The sequence below is a fragment of the Carcharhinus amblyrhynchos genome, chromosome 19 (assembly GCF_965287045.1).
Source record: "Carcharhinus amblyrhynchos chromosome 19, sCarAmb.v2.hapA, whole genome shotgun sequence".
Classification (NCBI taxonomy): Eukaryota; Metazoa; Chordata; class Chondrichthyes; order Carcharhiniformes; family Carcharhinidae; genus Carcharhinus; species Carcharhinus amblyrhynchos.
In genome coordinates, this window is record NC_137342.1 from 4,165,435 (window position 1) to 4,188,565 (window position 23,131).

Below are 23,131 nucleotides of genomic sequence, written 5' to 3' on the forward strand. Positions count from 1 at the left end.
TGTATTTTGTTTAATTAGTTATAAGTTGAGTCATTGATTTGTTCATGATTTCCTTTGGAATAATGCTACTGATGACAGCTTTTACAGCAGGAGCTTGTATACTATAGTTGTTTAAAACACAATCTGTCAGTCTGCTTGGGCATTTAAGATTTGACAGGTGTGTGTCTCAAATCCAACTATTAGAGAACTGGTGTTGTTCAAAATTCAGACTTTTTAAAGATTAGTTTTAATTATTATTGATGACTAAAATAACTTAACGGCTTCTTTGGCTAGGTGCTGTATTGGCTCGGTGGCATGCTGACTAGTCATTTGCCTTTGCATGCCTATCTTTTTCCGCGCTGGTCTAAGCAATCTTTGACTTCAACTGGCCTGGCTCAAACTGCCCAACTTGAAAACCAGTACGCTCCAAAATTCAGCATGGATTCTGCCCTGCAGTTGCCAGTTTTGAGAAACTAACTTTTTTTAAAAAAATGCATGTGAGGATAATAAAGGATCAGTGAGTTGTTTTTCACCAAGAATAAAATCATAGCTTCTTGTCTTCCACTGGCAGTGTTAAACATTGGTATTTTCTCATCCCCCCTCTCTTTCCCATTTCAGGACTTGAGCACAAAAATCTAAACTGACACTTCAATACAGTGCTGCACTCACTGGTGCTGTCTTTGGGATAAGACATAAAACTGAGCCCTGTCTGCCCTCTTGGTGGATGTAGGAGATCCCGTGGCATTGTTTCAAAGAACACTGGAGTTTTCCCTGGAGTCCTGCCAATATATATTCCTCATACAACATCACAAAAATCAGATCATCTGACCATTCTCTCATTGTTGTTTATGGAAGCTATTTATGTATAAATTAGCTGCCAAGAATCCTACATGACAACAGTGAACACACTTCAGAAGTATTTAATTGACTATAAAGTGTTTTGGGATGTTCTGGCTTCATGAAAGGTGCCATATAAATGCAATTCTTTCTTTTTCTCTTGTGTCTCTGAGGCATGGGACAAACAGGAGTCTGACCACTGGATTAGCTCTGGTCTGGTTAGAATTGAGGTGGAGATAGCAGCAGATCTGGAGTTTAAACCCCTCCTTTGCCTGAGCAGATTCTCTATCCAATAGTTTGAAAACTGCTAGGGTTGGCCTCAAAATGGAGAATTTGAGAGTATATTCTGGATGCTTAAATTTACTGTGACTGTGAAGCTGTTGGCAGTCTTGCATTGTGAAATATTCTATGCACTGTAATTTCCTAATTTATATAGTGGAGTTGTGGGAGCTTTGTGTAGTTCAGGAATTCTGCAGTGAGGACTGCAAAGGTTTTGAAGATAGAAGTTTTGTGTCCTAAAGAAGCAGCAATGTTGTAATGATTGTATAGTAATGAATTAAATTAAGATACACCCGGTGAATCGCTTAATGTTATAAAGGCAATGCTCCAAAGTGACAGCCATATTCTCCCCTGTTGAACTGCGCTGGTCTGTATACCTTGACATTGTCTAAGATTTGTTTTGCAAGCTGATTGATTCAACATTTGCATTCTTCTATTAGAATATATTCCTTTTAATGCTTTTATTTTCTCATTAATTGTGTGATTGAAAACCACGTGTTCCTCCTCTGAGGACAAAATGTAAATTGCAATCTGTCAGACTGGTGTTACAATGTTGATTTGAAGCTTGTAAAATAACAAGTCAAAAGATGTACCCCAAACGCCTCAGCAGTTTTCATGGGGCTGTTTCAAGACAAGATTCTTTTTGCAGCATTTGTTGCTGATTTCCTTGCAGGTCACAGTGATCTGTCATCAGCATCACTCCCAACCAAATTATGGATTGGAAAGAAATGTTATTTTTCTTGTTCAGTCTATACTCAAATATTTGGCAGATACACAGGAAACGCCAAGATCTGCTGCATCTCCATATTGATAAGGGCATAGCATACTTACTGTACTTTCTAATTAACTGCCACGTTTCCCTACATTATAGCGGTGACTGCACTCTTAAGGCTTTAGGATGTCCAGAGGTCATGGAAGGCACTATTTAAATATAAGTTCTTTCATTTTCTTGTGCACAGCTTCACCTTAGTCCACATAGTAATGTCATCTCCGAAGAAATTTAAAGTTGCAACACTTTTGGAGGTTTTTAAGTGGCAGAACAATGTGGCCATTCTGAATGTAAAATAGTACATATTCCAAACTCCATGGTGCAGTGTTTTTAGTGGAAGTGGTTGGATATGGCTTTTAAAAGAGATGGGATAGTGGTGTGGAAATAAAGTTTTAGGCTTTTTTGAAAAGGGAAATGAGATATTAATATGGAGAATGCAAGTACAATATCAAACTTGACCAGGAGTTAGGGTGAGGGTGGAAGGGGGGAGTGGCCAATGTGATACATCTTCTTTCAGAAAGAGCACAAGAAAAAAATTGGATGTTTCATATATTCCTCCTTTACCAGTTCCAAAATAAGTAAATCAAAATTGATAGAAAAGGTGCTTAAATATTTTTCTCTTCAGTTTTTTTGTGTATCACTATGAAACTTATTTTACAGCATCTAGCCTCCCTAGAAAGGGATGATTGATACCAACACTTTGCGCTTACCTATAAAGAATATGAAAAAAATCACCGCTGCCTTAATCTCATTCTGAGACTATGGCTGGAATTTTACAGTTCCACCCGCCACAGGAATCAGAACAGGTGAGGGGTGGACAATGGTAAGGTCTGTTGACCTTGGGACAGATTTACAGTTTTGGAATGAGGGAGGCGGTAAAATCCTGCCCATATGTCTGATCTCTGCCGTGAACATGTGAAATAGGAGCAGGAGTAGGCCATCTAGCCCTTCGAGCCTGCCCCACCATTCAGTAAGATCATGGCTGATCTGAAGTGGAGCAGTTCCACTTCCCCGCTTTCTCCTCATAACCCTTAATTCCCTTGTCTATCAAAAACCTATCCACCCATGACTTAAACATATTCAGCGAGGTAGCCTCCACCACTTCAACGGGCAGAGAATTCCAGAGATTCGCCACCCTTTGAGTGAAGAAGTTCCTCCTCAACTCTGATCTAAACTGTCCCGCACTTATCTTGAGGCTGTGCCCTCTAGTCCTGCTGTCCTTTCTGAGCGGGAAGAATCTCTCTACCTCTACCCTATCCATCCCCTTCATTATCTTATACGTCTCTATAAGATCCCCCCTCACCCTTCTAAACTCCAAGTACAGACCCAGTCTATTTAGTCTCTCTTCATAGCCCAACCCCCTCATCTCTGGTATTCGCCTAGTGAACCTCCTCTGCACTCCCTCCAAGGCCAATATATCCTTGCGTAAGTGTGGCGACCAAAACTGCACACAGTACTCCAGCTGCGGCCTCACCAGTACCCTGTACAGTTGCAGCAAGACTTCCCTATTTTCCCTCGCTATAAAGGCCAACATTCCATTCGCCGCCTTGATCACCTGCTGCACATGCAGACTGGGTTTTTGCGACTCGTGCACAAGGACCCCCAGGTCCCTCTGCACTGTAGCATGCTGCAGCTTTTTGCCTTTTAAATAAAAATCCCTCCTACTATTATTTCTGCCAAAGTGGATAACCTCACACTTGCTAACATTATACTCCATCTGCCAGGTCCTCGCCCACTCACTCAGCCTATCCAGATCTCTCTGCAGACTTTCCATACCCTCCACACAATTTGCTTTTCCACTCATCTTTGTGTCATCAGCCTACACTCAGCCCCCTTCTCCAGATCATCTATATAAAGATGATCCGTGCCTATAAAGATTCCTCTGCTTGGACTGTGTCCTTGGTCCCCTTCATTTTCTTATCTACTGCTTGGTGGTATCATCCAAATGTACCATAGAATCATCATAGAAATCCTTAAGTGCAGAAAGAGGCCATTTGGCCTATTTGCTTTTGAAGAACAAAGTGGAAAAGACCTTAATTGAATCAAATATTTTCATGAAATAACTAATCGTGCCTCATAATTGGAAACATTTCTTTTGTCTTGCAACATCATTCTTTTTGTCATTTAATCTCTTCTGCCATTTACCCTATCATAGATCTTCCCTTTGGATTTTCCCCACTTTCCCACCTTCTCTACCTCTTTACTTGAATTGACTCTCTGAAGAGCATCTTACCCAGACCAATCCTTCCCACCCTATCCCCAGAATCCTGTGCATTACCAGAGCCAATTCACCTATGCTACACATCTTTGGACACTAAGGGGCAATGGAGCATGGTTAGTTCATCCCATCTGCTTCCTTACCCTATTGGACTCACACATCATCTCTCTCTTCACTGACCAACATTGGCCCCTGGCTGATCAGACTGTCACTTAATTCATTGGAATTCCGTCCCCAAACTTCTGACTTTCTAACTTTTCTCCCCTTTTAAGATCATCTTTCCACCCTCTGCCCTGCCTCCTGGAACCCAACTTTGAACTAATATTTGCCCAGCTCTTGGCCTGTTTCTCTGAGGCCTCTGTAGCATTTTAGGATGTTTGTCTACAGTAAAGGTAAATATTTATTTAAACATGGGGAAGGTGCCTTTTAACAAATATCACTATCAACCCCTTGTGATTGTTTGAGTGCATTGAACTTGTTATTAAACCTCAGTCCGGGCGTTAACATGATGAGGTGACATGAGAATAAATACCTTTTGAACAGCGAAGTGGCAAAAACCTTAATTGAACCAAATATTTTTGTAAAGTAACTAGTAATTCCTCATAGTTGGAAACATTTCTTTTGTTTTGTAACATCATTCCTTCTGTCATTCAATCTCTTCTGCCTTTTACCCTATCGTAGACTTTCCCTTTGGATTTTTCCCACTTTCCCACCTTGTCTACCTCTCTTTTTGCTTAATATCTATTTCATCTCTAACTTTTCCCTGTTAGCGACTGAAATGCCAATGACTGAAACAATTGTTTCTCTCTCTCTTCAGGTGTTGAGTATTTCCACGTTTTGTTGCACCATTGTTGCTGGAGTACTGTGTGCAGTTTTGGGCGCCGCACCTGCGCAAGGATATTTTGGCCTTGGAGGGAGTGCAGAGGAGGTTTACTAGGCTGATACCGGAGTTGAGGGGGTTGAGCTATGAGGAGAGGCTGAATAAACTAGGCTTGTACTCGTTAGAGTTTAGAAGAATGAGGGGAGATCTCATTGAGACGTATAAGATGATGAATGGGATGGATAGGATAGAGGTGGAGAGACTCTTCCCGCTCAAAAAAGACAGTAGGACTAGGGGGCACAGCCTCAAGATAAAGGGGGGGCGGTTTAGAACGGAGTTGAGGAGGAACTTCTTCACTCAAAGGGTGGTGAATCTCTGGAATTCTCTGCCCGTTGAAGTGGTGGAGGCTGCCTCGCTAAATATTTTTAAGAAGCGGGTTGATGGGTTTTTGATAAGAGAGGGGATTAAGGGTTATGGGGAGAGGGCGGGAAAGTGGAACTGAGCCACGACAGATCAGCCATGATCTTATTGAATGGCGGGGCAGGCTCGAAGGGCCAGATGGCCTACTCCTGCTCCTATTTCTTATGTTCTTATGTTCTTATTCATAGTTATTTGTTGTGTGGTAAGAACTCTCACTTTGAGTCTTTTTGACACAGCAGGAACCCATTGCGTCCTTGCCAGCTCTCTGTAGAGCAATCCAAGCAGTTCTGTTTCCATGCTTTATCCCTGTAACCCTGCAACTTTATTTCCATCAATTATCCATCCAGTTTCCTCTTGAAATATTAGTTGTCTGGTCCCATCACTCTCATTGGCAGAGTGTTCCAAGTCATTACCACTCATCGTGTTGAAACAAAAAAGTTCTACTCATGTCTCCCTTGCGTCTCTTGCCCAAAACCTTAATTCTGTATCACCTAGTGCTTATACCATCAGGTAATGAGAATAACTTTTCTTTGTTGCCTTATCTAAACTTCTCACAATCTTTTACCCCTCTATGGTGTCCCCTTTGCTACAAGATGAACAACCCTAGCTTCTCCAACTTAACTTTGTCACTAAAATTCCTTTTAATATATTTTTCTTTCTTCTACTGCTATAATATAATCAAAGCTGCTGGTGAAATTGCAGGAATCGGTGACTTTGTAATGAGTGATTTCCAAGAATATGGAGCTGGAATTTGTCATAGTAAAATGATGGTGACTGCCAGCATTCACTGTCATTACTTCTCTGAAACTGACTATAGCTTCTGGAGTCAGCACATGCATAGGTAAATCTAGAAATTGCTCCTGAAGATTACTCCCTTCGGAGAAGTATATAATGTTAAAATGCCTGCAAATTGTAATTTATTAGAAAGCACTAAACTGATGACAATTTGCCCCTAAACACACTTAGTTTCACTGTAAAAGCATCGGGAAGAAGCTTCAGTTTGTTGAATGAGGTGTAAATTGGTTTTAGCAGACACAACAAACTGAAAATTACTGCCGAGAAAATTCTCTTTGACGTTCTGCAAGCATTAAATTGGTTTTTGGAGCCAAATTTCTCCATTATATAAAAAAAATTCACTTCTTACATTTTTTTAAACTTATGACATTTCAGTTTTGACTTACTAAGATATACAGTCCAGTTTATTTCACTGTTTGTAACATGAGATGTAGAAGTGAAGCTTGATCAGTACGTTTTTACATGTGATTTGTGATTACTTACATTGCTTGATAACATTGCTATTGTTAGATGCCTGGTGATCCCCTAGACTTGTCAGAAAAAGGGAAATCCACAGTACAGAGATCATTAAATCTTTGTGGGCAGTTTTCTTCGATTGGCGGTGTATGTCTTTGCTTTGCCACAGTCCGTAAATTCTGAGTCAGTGTTAAATTTTTGCCTAGTTAGGTGAACAGATATCCTCAAGTTCAGTTGAGATTTGTGCAACTTGGATTTCATGGCTTTTCACAGGGGACAGAATGTTGTGAGAGATCTCATCCAGATCTGTAAAATTGCATGAAATGGCTCCCACAGATGTGAGAATTTCAATTTTATGAATTTGTTCTTTTTGCTGTTTGTATTCTCAGAACTGCATTGTTTTTTGTTTGAATGTAGAATGTAGTTCTGATGTCTCGTGTGTCACAATAATGATAGTCCTTCTTCAGAGGCCAAAAGTTAGATTTAAAATCTAAAGCAAATCAAGGAAAAAGTCTCTGGAAAATGATCTCCTCAGCAGTCACAGCTAGTGCAGAAGATCACATAAACTGTTCTCAAAGATGCAGCAAGTTTTACATCCTTCCAATTCTCTTTTGATTTTGACCTTTAAGTGACCACCACATATTCCTCGTGGAGACAAAGTCCCACTTTCACATTGATAATACTGTCCATCATGTTGTGTAGCACTACCACTATTAGATAGGATAGCTTCTGAATAGATTTACCAGCTCAAAACTGGGCATCCATGAGATACTGCAGACCTTCAGCAGCAGCAGAATTGTACACAGGTGCCATCTGTAAACTCATATCCCCACTGCACAGCCCCACTCTACCATGACCATCAAGCCAGGGAAGCAACCATGGTTCAAAGAACATTGCAAGACAACGTGTCAGGAGTAGTTCCTTTGCATAAAAATGAGGTTCCCAACCTGGTGAAGTTACAACACAGGACTACTTTCTGGCTAAACAACGGAAAAAGCATGTGCCTTGGTGTTTATTTTCCAGACGTCGCTGGATTCCGGGGAAGTGCCGGATGATTGGAAAACGGCTAATGTTACGCCGTTGTTTAAGAAGGGTGCCAGGCAAAAGGCGGGGAATTATAGGCCGGTTAGTTTAACGTCTGTGGCGGGTAAAATGTTAGAATCTGTCATTAAGGAGGAAATTGCGAGGCATCATGAAGGGAATTGCTTGATAGAGCAGACGCAGCACGATTTCATTAAAGGGAAGTCGTGTCTGACAAATTTATTGGAGTTCTATGAGGATGTGTCTAGGGCGGTGGATAGAGGAGAGCCGGTGGATGTGGTCTTTCTAGATTTTCAGAAGGCGTTTGACAAAGTACCTCACAAGAGGTTATTGCAGAAGGTCGAGGGACATGGAGTTGGGGGTAGGGTGTTAGCGTGGATAGAGGATTGGTTGTCAAATAGGAGGCAGAGTGTGGGGGTCAACGGGTGCTATTCGGATTGGCGGATGGTGACTAGTGGAGTGCCCCAGGGGTCGGTGCTGGGGCCTCAGCTTTTTACCATTTATATAGATGATCTGGAGGAGGGAACCGAGTGTATGGTGTCAAAATTTGCTGATGACACCAAGATTGGGGGAACGGCAAATTGTGCGGAGGGTGTGGCGAGTCTGCAGAAGGATCTAGATAGGCTGGGCGAATGGGCCAGGAAATGGCAAATGGAATTTAATGTTGGCAAGTGTGAGGTGGTCCACTTTGGTAGGAAGGACTATTACTTACGGGGCGAAAAACTGCAGCAGGCGGCGGTGCAGAGGGACCTCGGGGTCCTTGTGCATGAGTCGCAAAAACCCAGCTTGCAGGTGCAGCAGGTGGTCAGGAAGGCGAATGGGATGCTGGCCTTCATAGCGAGGGGGATTGAATATAAAAGTAGGGAGGTCTTGCTGCAGCTGTATAGGGCATTGGTGAGGCCGCAGCTGGAGTACTGTGTGCAGTTTTGGGCGCCGCACCTGCGCAAAGATACTTTGGCCTTGGAGGGAGTGCAGAGGAGGTTTACTAGGCTGATACCGGGGTTGAGCTATGAGGAGAGGCTGAATAAACTAGGCTTGTACTCGTTAGAGATTAGAAGAATGAGGGGAGATCTCATTGAGACGTATAAGATGATGAATGGGATGGATAGGATAGAGGTGGAGAGACTCTTCCCGCTCAGAAAAGACAGTAGGACTAGGGGGCACAGCCTCAAGATAAAGGGGGGGGCGGTTTAGAACGGAGTTGAGGAGGAATTTCTTCACTCAAAGGGTGGTGAATCTCTGGAATTCTCTGCCCGTTGAAGTGGTGGAGGCTGCCTCGCTAAATATTTTTAAGACGCGGGTTGATGGGTTTTTGATAAGAGAGGGGATTAAGGGTTATGGGGAGAGGGCGGGAAAGTGGAACTGAGCAGCGACAGATCAGCCATGATCTTATTGAATGGCGGGGCAGGCTCGAAGGGCTGGATAGCCTACTCCTGCTCCTATTTCTTATGTTCTTATGTGATAGAGCAAAGCGATCCCACAACCAATGGATCGGATCAGATCTAAGCTCTGCACTTTTGCTACATTCGGTTATGAATGACAGTCGATAATTAAACAACTCACTGGCGGAAGAGTCTCCATAAGTACCCCCATCCTCAATAATGGGGGCACCCAGCAAATCAGTGCAAAAGACCAGGCTGCAACGTCTTCTGCAATCTTTAGCTAGAAGTACTAAGGGGATCCATCTCGATCTCCTTCTGAGGTCCCTGGCATTGCAGATGTCAGTCAGCCAGTTTGATTCACTCCACTGATGCCATGAAATGGCTGAAGGCACTAGATATTCCAAAGGCTGTGGGCCCTGACAACATTCTGGCAATAGAGCTGAAGACTTGCGTTCCAGAACTAACTTCCCCCTTAGCCAAGCTGTTGGTCGGAATAATGGTAGGAAGGGCTATTACTTACATGGCGAAAAACTGCAGCAGGCGACGGTGCAGAGGGACCTAGGGGTCCTTGTGCCTGAGTCGCAAAAACCCAGCCTACAGGTGCAGCAGGTGGTCAGGAAGGCAAATGGGATGCTGGCCTTCATAGCGAGGGGGATTAAATATAAAAGTAGGGAGGTCTTGCTGCAGCTGTACAGGGCACTGGTGAGGCCGCAGCTGGAGTACTGTGTGCAGTTTTGGTCGCTGCACTTACGCAAGGATATTTTGGCCTTGGAGGGAGTGCAGAGTAGGTTTACTAGGCTGATACCGGAGTTGAGGGGGTTGAACTATGAGGAGAGGCTGAATAAACTAGGCTTGTACTCGTTAGAGTTTAGAAGAATGAGGGGAGATCTCATTGAGACATATAAGTTGATGAATGGGATGGATAGGATAGAGGTGGAGAGGCTCTTCCTGCTCAGAAAGGACAGTAGGACTAGAGGGCACAGCCTCAGGATAAAGGGGGGGTGGTTTAGAACGGAGTTGAGGAGGAACTTCTTCACTCAAAGGGTGGTGAATCTCTGGAATTCTCTGCCCGTTGAAGTGGTGGAGGCTGCCTCGCTAAATATTTTTAAGACGCGTGTTGATCGGTTTTTGATAGGCAAGGGGATTAAGGGTTATGGGGAGAGGGCGGGGATGTGGAACTGAGACACGACAGATCAGCCGTGATCTTATTGAATGGCGGGGCAGGCTCGAAGGGCTAGATGGCCTACTCCTCCTATTTCTTATGTTCTTATACAACACTAGCGTCTACCTGGCAAAGTGGAAAACTGTCTACAAAAAACAGGACAAATCCAACCTGGCCAATTACCATCCCATTAGGATATTCTCAATTATCAGCACAGTGATGGAAGGAGTCTTTGACAGTATGATTATTTACTCTAAAGTAACCTGCTTACTGATGCTCAGTTTGGGTTCTGCCAAGGTCACTCAGCTTCTGATCTCATTCCAATCTTAGTCCAGACATGGACAAAAGAGCTGAACTCATGACATGAGTGACTATCCTTGACGTAAAGGCAGCATTTGATTGTGGCATTAGGGATTCCCAGCAAAGCTGGAGTCAGTGGATTTGGGAAAAACCCTCCACTGGCTGGAGTCATACGTGGCACAGAGGAAGATGGTTGTATTGTTGGAAGCCGATTATCTCTGTCCCAGGACACCATTGCAGGGATTCACCAGAGTACTGTCCTAGCCCAACCATCATCCATCAATGACGTTCCCTCCATCATAAGGTTAAAAGTAGGGGCTTGCTGATGGCTGCACAATGTTGAACACCATTTATGTCTCAGGTACTGAAGCAGTCTGTACCCATTGCAACAAGACCTGAACAGCTTTCAGACTTGGGCTGATAAGTGGCAAGTAACATTCGCACCTTACAAATGCCAGGCAATGACCATCTCCAACAAGAGATAGGCCAATCAGACTTTTGGATGGACCTAGCCTTCATTAAGTTGATCGTTCTTTGCACCCTAGCTATGACTGTAACATTACATTATGCAAACACTTTCTTCCCTTGGAGTCATAGAAGTGTACAGCATGGAAATGGTATGCTTTGTATACCATGCAAGAAACAATACTTTTCTCTGTATACTAATATATGTGACAATATACGCTCATGAAGATAAGGAGGTGTGTGATAGAGGGAAATTTGGCCAATTGGATAAGTAATATCTTATATCTTTATATATATAAATTTATATATGATTATAAGAGGTGGCGGATGGAATTTAATGCGGAGAAGTGTGAGGTAATTCACTTTGGTAGGAGCAACAGATGTGTCGAGTATAGGTCTAACGGGAGGACTTTGAATAGTGTGGATGAACAGAGGGATCTAGGTGTATGTGTACATAGATCCCTGAAAGTTGGGAATCAAGTAGATAAGGTTGTTAAGAAGGCGTACGGTGTCTTGGCGTTTATTGGTAGGGGGATTGAATTTAGGAGTCGCAGCGTAATGTTGCAACTGTACACTACTCTGGTGCGGCCGCACTTGGAGTACTGTGTGCAGTTCTGGTCCCCACATTACAAGAAGGATGTGGAGTCCTCCTCAGCTATATTCATGTCCCCCTGCGTGAACACCGAAGAGAAATATTGGTTCAATGCTTCTCCAATCTCCTCCGGTTCCACACACAACTTCCCTCTGCTGTCTGTAACTGGCCCTAATCTTGCCCTGACCAACCTTCTGTTCCTGACATACCTATAGAACACCTTAGGATTCTCCTTAATCCTATCAGCCAAAGTCTTCTCATGTCCTCTTTTAGCCCTTCTTAACTCCCTCTTCAACTCCCTCCTAGCCAATCTAAAGCTTTCTAGTGCACTACCTGAGCCCTCAAATCTCATCAGAACATAAGCCTCCTTTTTCTTTTTAACCATCGACTCAACTCTTTTAGTGCACCACGGTTCCCTAGATCTACCAATTCCTCCATGCCTGACAGGGACATACCTATCAAGGACTCTATCAAGATATTACTTTAAATATATAAATATATAAAGGACTTTGAATAGTGTGGATGAACAGAGGGATCTAGGTGTATGTGTACATAGATCCCTGAAAGTTGGGAATCAAGTAGATAAGGTTGTTAAGAAGGCGTACGGTGTCTTGGCGTTTATTGGTAGGGGGATTGAATTTAGGAGTCGCAGCGTAATGTTGCAACTGTACACAACTCTGGTGCGGCCGCACTTGGAGTACTGTGTGCAGTTCTGGTCCCCACATTACAAGAAGGATGTGGAGGCTTTGGAGAGGGTGCAGAGGAGGTTTACTAGGATGTTGCCTGGTATGGTGGGGAGGTCCTATGAGGAGAGACTGAGGGATTTAGGGTTGTTTTCGTTGGAAAGAAGGCGGCTAAGAGGGGATCTTATTGAAACATATAAGATGATTAGAGGTTTAGATAGGGTGGATAGTGATAGCCTTTTTCCTCGGATGGAGAAAGCTAGCACGAGGGGGCATGGCTTTAAATTAAGGGGGGGTAGCTACAGGACGGATGTCAGGGGTAGGTTCTTTACTCAGCGGGTGGTGAGGGATTGGAATGCCCTGCCTGCTGCAGTTGTAAATGCGCCTAGTTTGGGGGCGTTTAAGAGATCTCTGGATAGGTTTATGGACGAAAAGGGATTGGTATAGGCTAGTGGGTCATAGTTTTTGTAACTGGTCGGCGCAACATCGTGGGCCGAAGGGCCTGTTCTGCGCTGTAATGTTCTATGTTCTATGTAACTGGCTGTATCATAGAAGACAGGGTGGTGGTGGAGGGAAAATTTTCAGACTGGAGGCCAGTTACCAGCGGTGTACCACAGAGGCCAGTGCTGAGTCCTCTACTTTTTGTGATTTTTTTTTATGAATGACTTGGAAGAAGGGGCTGAAGGGTGGGTTAGTTAATTTGCTGACGGCACCAAGATTGGTGGAGTAGTGGATGAGCTGGAGGGCTCTTGCAGGCTGCAAAGAGACATTGATAGGATGCAGAGCTGGGCAAAAAAGTGGCAGATGGAGTTTAACCCTGATAAGTGTGAGGTGATTCATTTTGGTTGGACAAACTTGAATGCAGATTACAGGGTCAACAGCAGGGTTCTGAGGAATGTGGAGGAACAGAGAGATCTTGGGGTTCAAATCCACAGTTCTCTGAAGGTTGCCACTCAAGTGGATAGAGCCATGAAAAAGGCTTATAGTGTATTAGTGTTTACTAACGGGGTTTGAGTTTAAGAGCCGTGGGGTTATGCTGCAACTATACCAGATGTTGATGAGACCATATTTGGAATATTGTGTTCAGTTCTGGTCACCTCATTATAAAAAGGATTGGAGAGAGTACAGAGGAGATTTACCAGGGTGCTGCCTGGTTTGGAGGGTAGGTCTTATGAGGAAAGGTTGAGGGAACTGGGGCTTTTCTGTTTGGAGCGGAGGAGGATGAGAGGTGACTTAAGAGGTTTATAAGATGATGAGAGGGATAGATAGAGTGGACGTGCAGAGACTATTTCCTCGGGTGGATGTAGCTGTTACAAGGGGCCATAATTATAAGGTTCGTGGTGGGAGGTATAGGAGGGATGTCCGAGGTACGTTCTTAGAGAGTGGTTGGGGTGTGGAATAGACTGCCTACTGTGATAGTGGAGTCAGGCACTTTAGGAACTTTCAAGCGGTTATTGGTTAGGCACATGGAGCACTCCAGAATTATAGGGAGGGGATAGCTTGATCTTGGGATTTATCATAGCTCGGCACAACATTGAGGGCTGAAGGGCCTGTACTGTGCTGTAACATTCTATGTTTCTATGACAAAAAAATCAAATCCACTCAACATCACGACATGGAACTATATTGCCATTCCTTCACTGTTGAATACAAGAAAAATTCTGGCATTCACTCTGTTTCTAATATCTTGGTTAGTTGTTCTGGATCTTTTGAACACCATTGTGATCTTACAAGAGACTAAGCTACATAATGACTTCATTGGGATAATTCATAATGTTGACACTAGAATAGTTTTAATACCTTGGTCACTAGTCCTAGAAGATTGCAAAAGTAATTTAGCATGTTCTAAAAATGAACAGAATTGCAGATTTCCTATATGAAGTGGTGTGCTGGTAGCATTTAGCTTGCTCCTGCTTCAATATGTTTCTGGATTACTGAATGCTGTGTTGGTAGGCTGCTTTATGATCATCCATATTGGTTTGATCGAGACTCAGAAATGGTGCTGGCCTGATAGGCTTTTCTATTTGGTGCTCAAAATTGTTGGAAGTCTTGTTGCTTTCATTTGCCATTAATGAGTTAGGATCATTAGCCTAACATTTTTTTGATTGTGTCAAAATGCAAAAGATTTGGGAGCCAAAGGGAAAATGCACATTTATAACATTTATTACAGATGTGTTCTATGTAGAGGACAAATGCTAAGGTGGGTGAAAGCTCTGCCTTTTTTTACATCCAATAAATGGATTTCGATTGTTTCTAAACTCAAGGGCAAAAGCCTTTCAGAACCAACTTTTGAGCTCAAGTTGGTTCATAGCCCTCTCCCTGTGTGTGTGATAGCTGCACAATCTGTCGCAGTCCTTGACAATTTTCTCATGTCTTTTGCTTCACCATCAGAATATATTGTGGCCTGCTAACCAGACAGTTTGGTGCCATCGCTTACAGTGTCCTACATCTCAATGTTACTTTACACTATCTTTTTGCCTTATTGCACCTCTACCTCTTGGGAAAGAGCTGTTTCAGTAAAAACTGATTTTCATGAAGTTCAAGAGGTTAAAACTCAAAATTGCAATTGTATGTACATCATCTTTCATTCAGTCTTCACTGCCTCGTTCTTCTCAGTAAAGTTCCATGTGGTTCTTACAAGTTAACATTTGCACAAAGAAATTGGTTTCATTTTAGTAACCCAAAGATGACTTATTTGGAACTGGACTCTGTGATGCCAGCATGTCGATTCGGGTCACTCTGAAACCAGATTAGAAGTTGTGAGGCAATGGTCGCTTCACGGTGACTTCAGGAGAAAACACCTGGTCACATGTCGTTTGTGTAATTTTTTTGCTTCTCCCATCCACTGGCCAGTTTGGGATCTAGCCACCCTTAGACATGGTATTTTCTGGCAGCATCCTGATCTGAACTTCACTCCTGATGTAAACTCTGCTGACTGCTGGTACAACTTGTGTGAACAAACTGCTCGATGTGAATTACAATGTGCTGTACTGTAAGGATTGCTAGCATGGATACTGATAAAATATGAATGGATTATGGAATGGTAGAGAATTTTACTTGTATCTAATATATGTAATATGAACAATTTTAGTTTTGTCTAAAGAGTAGAGCAAAACTTTGACTCTTTATAATTATTTTATGCTTTATACTGTCGCTAACACAAATTGGAGTAATTTGACCAATTACTCAATTGCTGTCTTATGAGAATATGTTGGAAAGATTGGGCTTGTTTCCATTAGAGTTTAGAAGTGAGGGATAACATGATTGAAGTGTTGACTCGATGGATATTGAAAATGTGTTTCCCCCTTATAGGTGAGTGCAAAAATAGGGGGTACTATTTTAAAGTTGGGGGGGCCCTTTTAGGACAGAGGTGAAGAGAATTTTTTTCTGAAGGTTGTGCAATTTTGAAACAAACTGCCTCAGAAGGTGGTGGAAACAGAGTCGCTGAATATTTTTAATATGGACGTAGATTCTTGTTAGGCAAGGGAATCAAAGGTTATCAGAGGTAGATGGGGAATGTGGAACTTAATACAAACATCAACCATGATCTTATTGAACAGTGGAGCAGACTCAAGGGGCTGCATGGCCTACGTCTGCTCCTGTTTTGTATGTTTGTGACTTCTGCATATGCCATCTGATGCCCAAGCAGCACTTCAGTGTAAGTATTCCTGTGAACATTTTTTTTCATGTTGAAAAGAACACAACACAAAATGTAAATGCTGGCAACAACTTGCATTTATGCAATACAATTATCATATTTAAACATCCCAAAGCACCTCATAATTTACCAAGCAATATTTGACACTAAGCCACATAAGATCTTAGAACCTATTATAAAGGATGTGATAACAGGACACTATGATATGATTGGGCAGAGTCAACATGGATTTATGAAATGGAAATCATGTTTGACAAACCTGTTGGAGTTTTTTGAGTCTGTCACTTGTAGCATTACTAAAGGAAAACCAGTATGTGGCGTGTTTGGATTTTCTGAAGACTTTTGATAAGATTTTACAAAAGGCGAGTAAACAAAATTAGAGCACATGGGATTGGGATAACCTACTGCTATGGATTGAGAATTGTTTAACAGACAGAAAACAGGAGGATGAAACAGGTCATTCTCAGGATGGCAGGCTGTTACTAGTGGGGTACTGCAAGGATCAGTGCTAGTGCCACAGCCGTTCACAATCTTTATTAGTGATTTGGATGTGGGGACCAATTGTAATATTTCCAAATTTGCCGATGACACAAAACTAAATGGGAATGTAAGTTGTGAGGAGGATGCAGGGAGGCTTCAAGGTGACTTGGACAGGCTCATGAATGGGCAAGAACATGGCAGATGGGAAATAATGTGAATAAATGTGAAGCTTTCCACTTTGGTAGAAAAACCGAAAGAAACAGTTTTTCTTAAATAGTGAGAGATTGGGAAGCGTTGATGTCCATAAGGACCTGGGTGTCCTTTTTCATGAGTCACTAAAAGCTAGCATGTAGGTGCAGCAAGTTATTAGGCAGGCAAATTGTATGTTGGCCTTCATCGAATTTTAGTACAGGAGTAAAGATATTTTGCTGCATTTGGTGAGACCTCATCTGGAGCATTGTGGATGGTTTTGGTCTCCTTATCTAAGGAAGAATAATTCATAAGACATTGGAGTCATACCTGGTACACCAGAAAATGGTTGTGGAGGGTCAGTCATCTCTGCAGAAATCCCTTAGAGTACTGAGCTGGCCCAACCATCTTAAGATGCTTCATCAATGACTTTCTCTCTGTCATTAGGTCAGAAGTGGGGATATTCGTCCATGTTCAGCGCCATTCGTGACGACTCAAACTGAAGCAGTCCACGTTCAAGTGCAACAAGGCCTGGCCAATATCCAGGCCTGCGCTGACAAGTGGCAAGTAACATTCATGCCAGACAGTGACCATCACCAGTAAGAGACACACTTTAACTGCCACTCCTTGACATTCAATGGTGTTACCATCACTGTGTGAGAAACGGTCAGATACTCACTTTATGATTCCCCCCCTTGAATCAAATACACGGATGAGTTCAGCTAACTGTCGGTTTATTCGATCTTGCAAGAAAGGGTGCCGTCCCGTGGGTACACACACCTTGCTTTACACAATCTTAGTTTATATACATTTTTCCTAGATAACAATAGGACAGCCCTCCTTTCTTTATTGGGTACCACTCCTTAATCTCTTTACTGAGTGATCTCCTCCCTTGTTGACATCCCATTAACTCTAATCCAATCACCCCTTTTAAGGCTTAAATCGTTTTACCTCTCATCAATTCAGCTAACTCTTTTTCATTGTCCCGTAAATTGCTTACCCATTTATTTTATATGGTGTAAATCTCTTTTAGGCTATGCTGAAGACCCCGAGCACCTGCCAGTCTCATGTTTTTATTTTCTTCTTTTTCTGCGTGTTTCATCATCTGCTGGTCTTAGCGTTTAACCCCTCAGGTTACACTAACGGTTCTGTCATGGTTTCCGCCCCAGATGGCTTGACTCAAAAATTACACTACCGCTACCATCCCTCACAATCCCCCCTGTTTTTCTTACGCTTTGTAATTTTTGACATTCTTCTGGTGTTCCAGGCGTTCCAGCAGGTCGAGGGCCTGTTCATCCAGAGTTTTATCGCCTAAGAGGCTTATCCTCTCTTCCGTCTCTAAATTCATATTTATCACTTTTCCATTCAGGACATCCCCCCTAGTCAGGGCTGTTTCGATTAGCCGCTGAGCCAACCCCCGAACACAAGGGATGATACAACACCCTAGGGCGGCCAATATCCCTGCCGTTACCATGAAAGAGACAAGGACGGACATTACTACTCCTTTCCATTTGCCGAACCAAGCTTCCAACCACCCAGTGAGATCTAGGTCTGTACCCGAGTTCTCAGCTAGTTCATTAGCTAGGGTCGTTAGCCCTTCGAGGGCTCGGGTAATTGACCCATCGGGAGCTGTGTTATTTGGGATAAAGGTGCAGCATTCAGTTCCTATCATGACGCATACCCCCCCTTTCTCTGCTAGAATCATGTCCAGGGCTAGCCTGTTTTCCCAGGCCATTCTGCTGGTTGCGTCCAATTGTTCCGCTATCCCGCTTATCGCATTTCGGGTATAATTAACAAACCTCTGTTGATTATAATAGATATAGTTGATCCAATCTACATTCTTGTTGACAGTCACCCACCAGAACAGGGATTCAAATCCTGCTGCTATCTGGCTCCTGGCTTTGTACTCATCAGGGACCCCCCTAGGGACCCCTATGGCGTCCAAATATATTCGTTCATCAAAAGAACCCGGGAGGCTCCTTTTCCCTCGTTCTTTTCCACGGGGTCCCTGATGTTCGAATGCCAGGGTCAAGGGTACGGCCAATTGGATAAGTGCACAAGTGCCCTTCCATTTCTGAGGTAAAATGGGTCTCAAAGTCCTCCCTCCACAGTACCACCATAGATCAGCTCTAGGTACCTGGATTTGGGAGTAGTTTCCTCCCTCGGTGGTGTCGCTGACTTCCTTAACTGTTCCACACCTATCGAAGCTTCCCACTTCCTTGTCCAATCCATCCCCAGTCCGGGTGATACAGGTGTGATGTATCCCCGTTACTCCGGAAAAAGGGGGGGGTTGAGACGCCCTGTTCAGTTTGATTGGGGGAAATGTCAGGCTCAAGGAGCGACAAGTGGGGTCTCCCCAAGCCTCTCTGTTTTGATACAGTTTCACCATACACTCCATTTCAGCTGGTTCTTTATCCCATCCCAGCGGGAATGGGACCACCTGGGGAGTTGGCCGGCTACTGGTGCACGCATAACAGTTACCTTTTCCGACACTTTGTACTGTATATTTGACCCATTCTATCCAGGTGTTCGCTTCCCTGAATCCCGTTTCTATTTCAATGGTCTCTCTTAAATCCTTTACCTCCACTACCCTGACTTCTCCCGAGACTCCCCGGCTAGGGGCGGAGGAGTTCCTGGTTTCGGCATTTTTGACTGTAACCCGCACACAACACAGGGCCGCCCCCACCCTCCCTGTGTGTTCCTTGATCTTGACCCCAAAAACTTGTCCGTCGAGGCCCTCTGTCCCACCGTCGTCTGACTTTTTTATGGTGAGGTAGAGGGGGTTACATTGGTTTAGCTTACAGTCTCTGGGAAAGATCTTCCGTGGAACCAGTGATACTTTCTCGCGAATCCTTAACTTAACGTCCTCATTTAACCCCCCTACTTGACAAGATTCTACTTTCCCCTGTTCATTTTTAGTACACTTTGGGTTCTTATCGAAGACAAGTAATTCTATTTCCCTCCCCTGGTATCTCTTCTGCCCCGTAAGGTCGTCTTTGCAGGGTACCATTCGACAGAGGTCGATCTCAATTACCTGTGCCTGGGGTGATTGGATTATAGTAAGGGAGTACACTTGGGCCGCCTGCCCAGCACCTATGCCCCCATAGAGTAAACATATTATTAGTAACATCCCGCTATTGCCGTATATTGCCCAAATTGACATATCAAAAATCAAGTCCAATCAGTTCTTCGCGGTGTGGTGGCCAGGAGTAGGCACTTCTTCTGCTGGTTCTGGCACCGGTCCTTTCACTCGAGTGTAATGTGTCCAGCCTTTCTCAGCCGTGCGGATAGCCGTTTCCGTGGTCAGAAGTACTAAGTAGGGACCATCCCAGATCGGTTCTAAAGTCTGGAGTTTCCAGTTCTTGATTAGGACCCAATGCCCTGGCTTGATGGTGTGTATCGCAAACTCGAGAGGTGGTGTCTGTGCCAGGAGTCCCTGTTGGCGTAAATGAGATAGAGCAGACCCCAGGACCTCAACATATTTATGCACAAATACATCGCGGGACTCGAATGTGGGGAGTTCCCCTTTTGGCCCATTAAAGGGGAGACCGAACATTATTTCATATGGGGACACCCAAGTCCCGTCGTGGCTGCGTTCGTATTTGCAGCAAGGCAAGGGGAAGGCACTTGGTCCAGGGCAACCCGGTCTCTGTCCTGAGTTTTGTCAGCTGTTTTTTAATAGTCTGATTCATTCTTTCCACCTTGCCCGAGGACGGGGGATGCCAAGGGGTGTGGAAATCCCAGCTTACCCCCACTGCCCGCACTATGTTCTGTAGGACAGTGGACGTAAACTGGCTCCCCTGGTCTGAATCGATGGCCCGGGGGAGTCCGTATCGTGGGATAATTTGTTCGAGAAGGACCTTGCTAACCTGTGTCGCCGAGGCTATGGCGGTTGGGTACGCCTCAACCCACCCTGTCAAGTGGTCCACTATTACCAAAAGATATTTCAGGCGCCCTATGGGGGGGAGTTCGGTATAATCCACTTGGATATACTCGAAGGGCCTATAGGCTGGGCTTCTCCCTCCTTGCTTCGTATTCTGTCTCAGTCCTTTTTTATTTATCTTCCGACAAATTACACAATCTTTCGTGACTTGCTTAGCCACAGTGTATAAACCGGGATGTACGTACTGACGCAGAAATGCATCGCACATCGCCTGTGTCCCCCAGTGTCCTCCCCGATGGAGATGACTAATTATGTCTCTGGTCATCGGTCGGTTTAATAGTTGTCGACCATCGGGTAATGTCCATTTCCCTCTTTCATCTTTCTGACCCCCAAGTGGTTTTAGCTCGGCTTCTTCCTTTTCGCTAAATGCTGGTGTTTCTATTACTTCAGACACTTGGGGCACCCAGACCAAGCAGTCCACTATCTCCTCCTCCGTCCCTGCCAATTTTGCTTGTCCGTCCGCCAACTGGTTCCCCTTTGTCTCTATCCCATTGTCTCTCTGGTGTCCTTTTACATGGACCACAGCAATTTCCCGTGGCCCCAGCAGGTCTTTTAATATTTTAGTAACCAATTCCTCATGTATCAATTCTTTTCCCCTACTATTTATCATTCCCCTTTCCTTCCAAATTTTTCCAAAAGTGTGTACCACCCCGAACGCATACTTGGAGTCGGTGTAGATGGTCCCTATCAATCCCTCTAAGCCCTTGAGAGCCCAGTGTAGAGCATATAATTCACATGTCTGGGCAGACCAGACATTAGGCAGTCGCCCCCTTTCTACCAAATTCCAGCCAGCTTCACTAATGATCGCGTATCCATTATGCCTTTTTCCGTTTACCACCCGGGAGGATCCATCTATATACCATCGCTTTCCAGTGTGAAGAGGGGAGTCCCTTAGATCCTCCCTTACCTTACTCTGGAGATCTATTATGTCCGAACAGCAATGTTCGAGTCCCTCGCCTTCTTCCCCCTTCCAGAGGAATTCAGCTGGGTTCTGACAGGAATTGACCTCTATCTTAAGATCGTCCCGATCTAGCAAAATGGCCTCATACTTCAAGATTCTTGAGTCCGTCAGCCATCTCCCAGCCCTCTGATTTAAAATAGTCCTAACCTGGTGGGGGGTAATGACCGTCAAGGGTGCCCCAAATGTCAGCTTCCTACTTTCTTCCACCAATTTGGCCGTGGCAGCCACCGCCTGGACACATTCTGGCCAGCCTCGGGAAACTGGGTCCAGTATCTTTGATAAGAATGCCACTGGCTTCCTTTTTCCCCCCCAATCTTGGGTTAAAACTCCGAGGGCGGTTCCCTGTTTGGCATTTACAAAGAGTCTGAATGCCTTACTGAAATCTGGCAAGCTCAAGACTGGCGCGGTCATCAATTTCTGTTTCAGGGTCTCAATTAGTTCCTCCTCTTTCTCGTCCCACTGGATTTTGTTAGGAGCCCCCTCTACAAGTTTTAGGTACAGACCCTTGGTTAGGGGGGCATAGTCGTCTATCCATAATCGGCAATAACCTAAGAGTCCCAAAAACATTCGTAGCTCTCTCTTAGTTCCCGGGAGTCCCAGTTCAACTATTCCCCTCACCCTTTCCGGACTTATTCTCTTCTGTCCCTGGCTTATCAAGTGTCCCAGATACTTAACCTCTCTTTCTGCATATTGGAGCTTCTTCTGGCTCACCCTTAGTCCCTGTCCTGCCAAATAATTCAGAAGGGTATTTGTTCCCGCTACGACCTCCGCTTCTGTGGGTCCGGACAACAGGAGGTCATCCACATACTGTATGAGTTTTAGGGCTGGGGAAAGGATCAGTCCCTCTAATACCTGCTCTAAAATCTGACCAAACAAATTTGGCGATTCAGTGAACCCCTGAGGAAGCACTGTCCAGCGGTATTGCTGCTTCCTGCCCGTGTCAGGGTCCTCCCACTCGAAGGCGAATAAGTCTCTACTGGCCTCGTCCAACGGGCAGGCCCAGAAGGCGTCCTTTAAATCCACTACACTGAACCATTCATGTTCTGGGAGTATCCGCCCCAGTATAGTGTATGGGTTCGGCACCACCGGGTGTCGTACCTGTACAATCTTATTGATTTCCCTCAAGTCTTGGACCATTCTGTAACTGCCGTCAGACTTTCGGACTGGCAAAATGGGAGAGTTATATCTCGACATACATGGTTCCACCAGCCCATCACTTATCAGATCTTTCATCACTTCTTTCAGGCCCTGTCTCCCTTCCCGGGAGATAGGATACTGACGTATCTTGACAGAGGGGCTCTGGGGCTTAAGATCAATTTTTACAGGCTGAATCGAGAGTCGCCCTCTGTTTCCCTTGGCCGTCCATACTCTAGAGTCTATACCCGTGAGTCGGTCCTCGCTAAGGTATGACATAGTTACCACCAGGTCTTCGTCGTCCCCTACATTTATTCGGAGCCCGAAGCGGATTATCAGGTCCCGCCCCAACAGACCATAGGGGAGATGAGGGAGGTGGAGGAGCTCTGCTAAAAGCTCCTCTTCCTCCCATTGTAGTACCTGTGGTTCAAATAGTTTCGCCCTAAATACCCCTCCCTTTACTCCTGATATGTTCAACATTTTAGTTTGGTAATTGGCTCCTGTAGGATAGATTGGGATTGAGGATCTGCCTGCCCCCGTGTCGACTAAAAATGTAACATCCTCCTTT

The 23,131-nt window shown here is 44.3% G+C and overlaps 2 protein-coding genes across 15 annotated transcripts in view; one reads left to right on the forward strand and one right to left on the reverse strand.

The window, feature by feature from the left end:
- Nucleotides 1-23,131, forward strand: part of LOC145355267 (nuclear receptor subfamily 2 group C member 1-A-like) — a 98,665-nt gene that overhangs the window by 26,730 nt on the left and 48,804 nt on the right. The gene's annotated exons all lie outside the window — the stretch shown is intronic.
- Nucleotides 17,615-19,774, reverse strand: LOC145355549 (uncharacterized). The gene has a single exon (XM_080207795.1). The coding sequence runs from the start codon at nt 19,686-19,688 to the stop codon at nt 17,754-17,756; it is 1,935 nt and encodes a 644-aa protein (XP_080063921.1). The 5' UTR covers nt 19,689-19,774; the 3' UTR covers nt 17,615-17,753.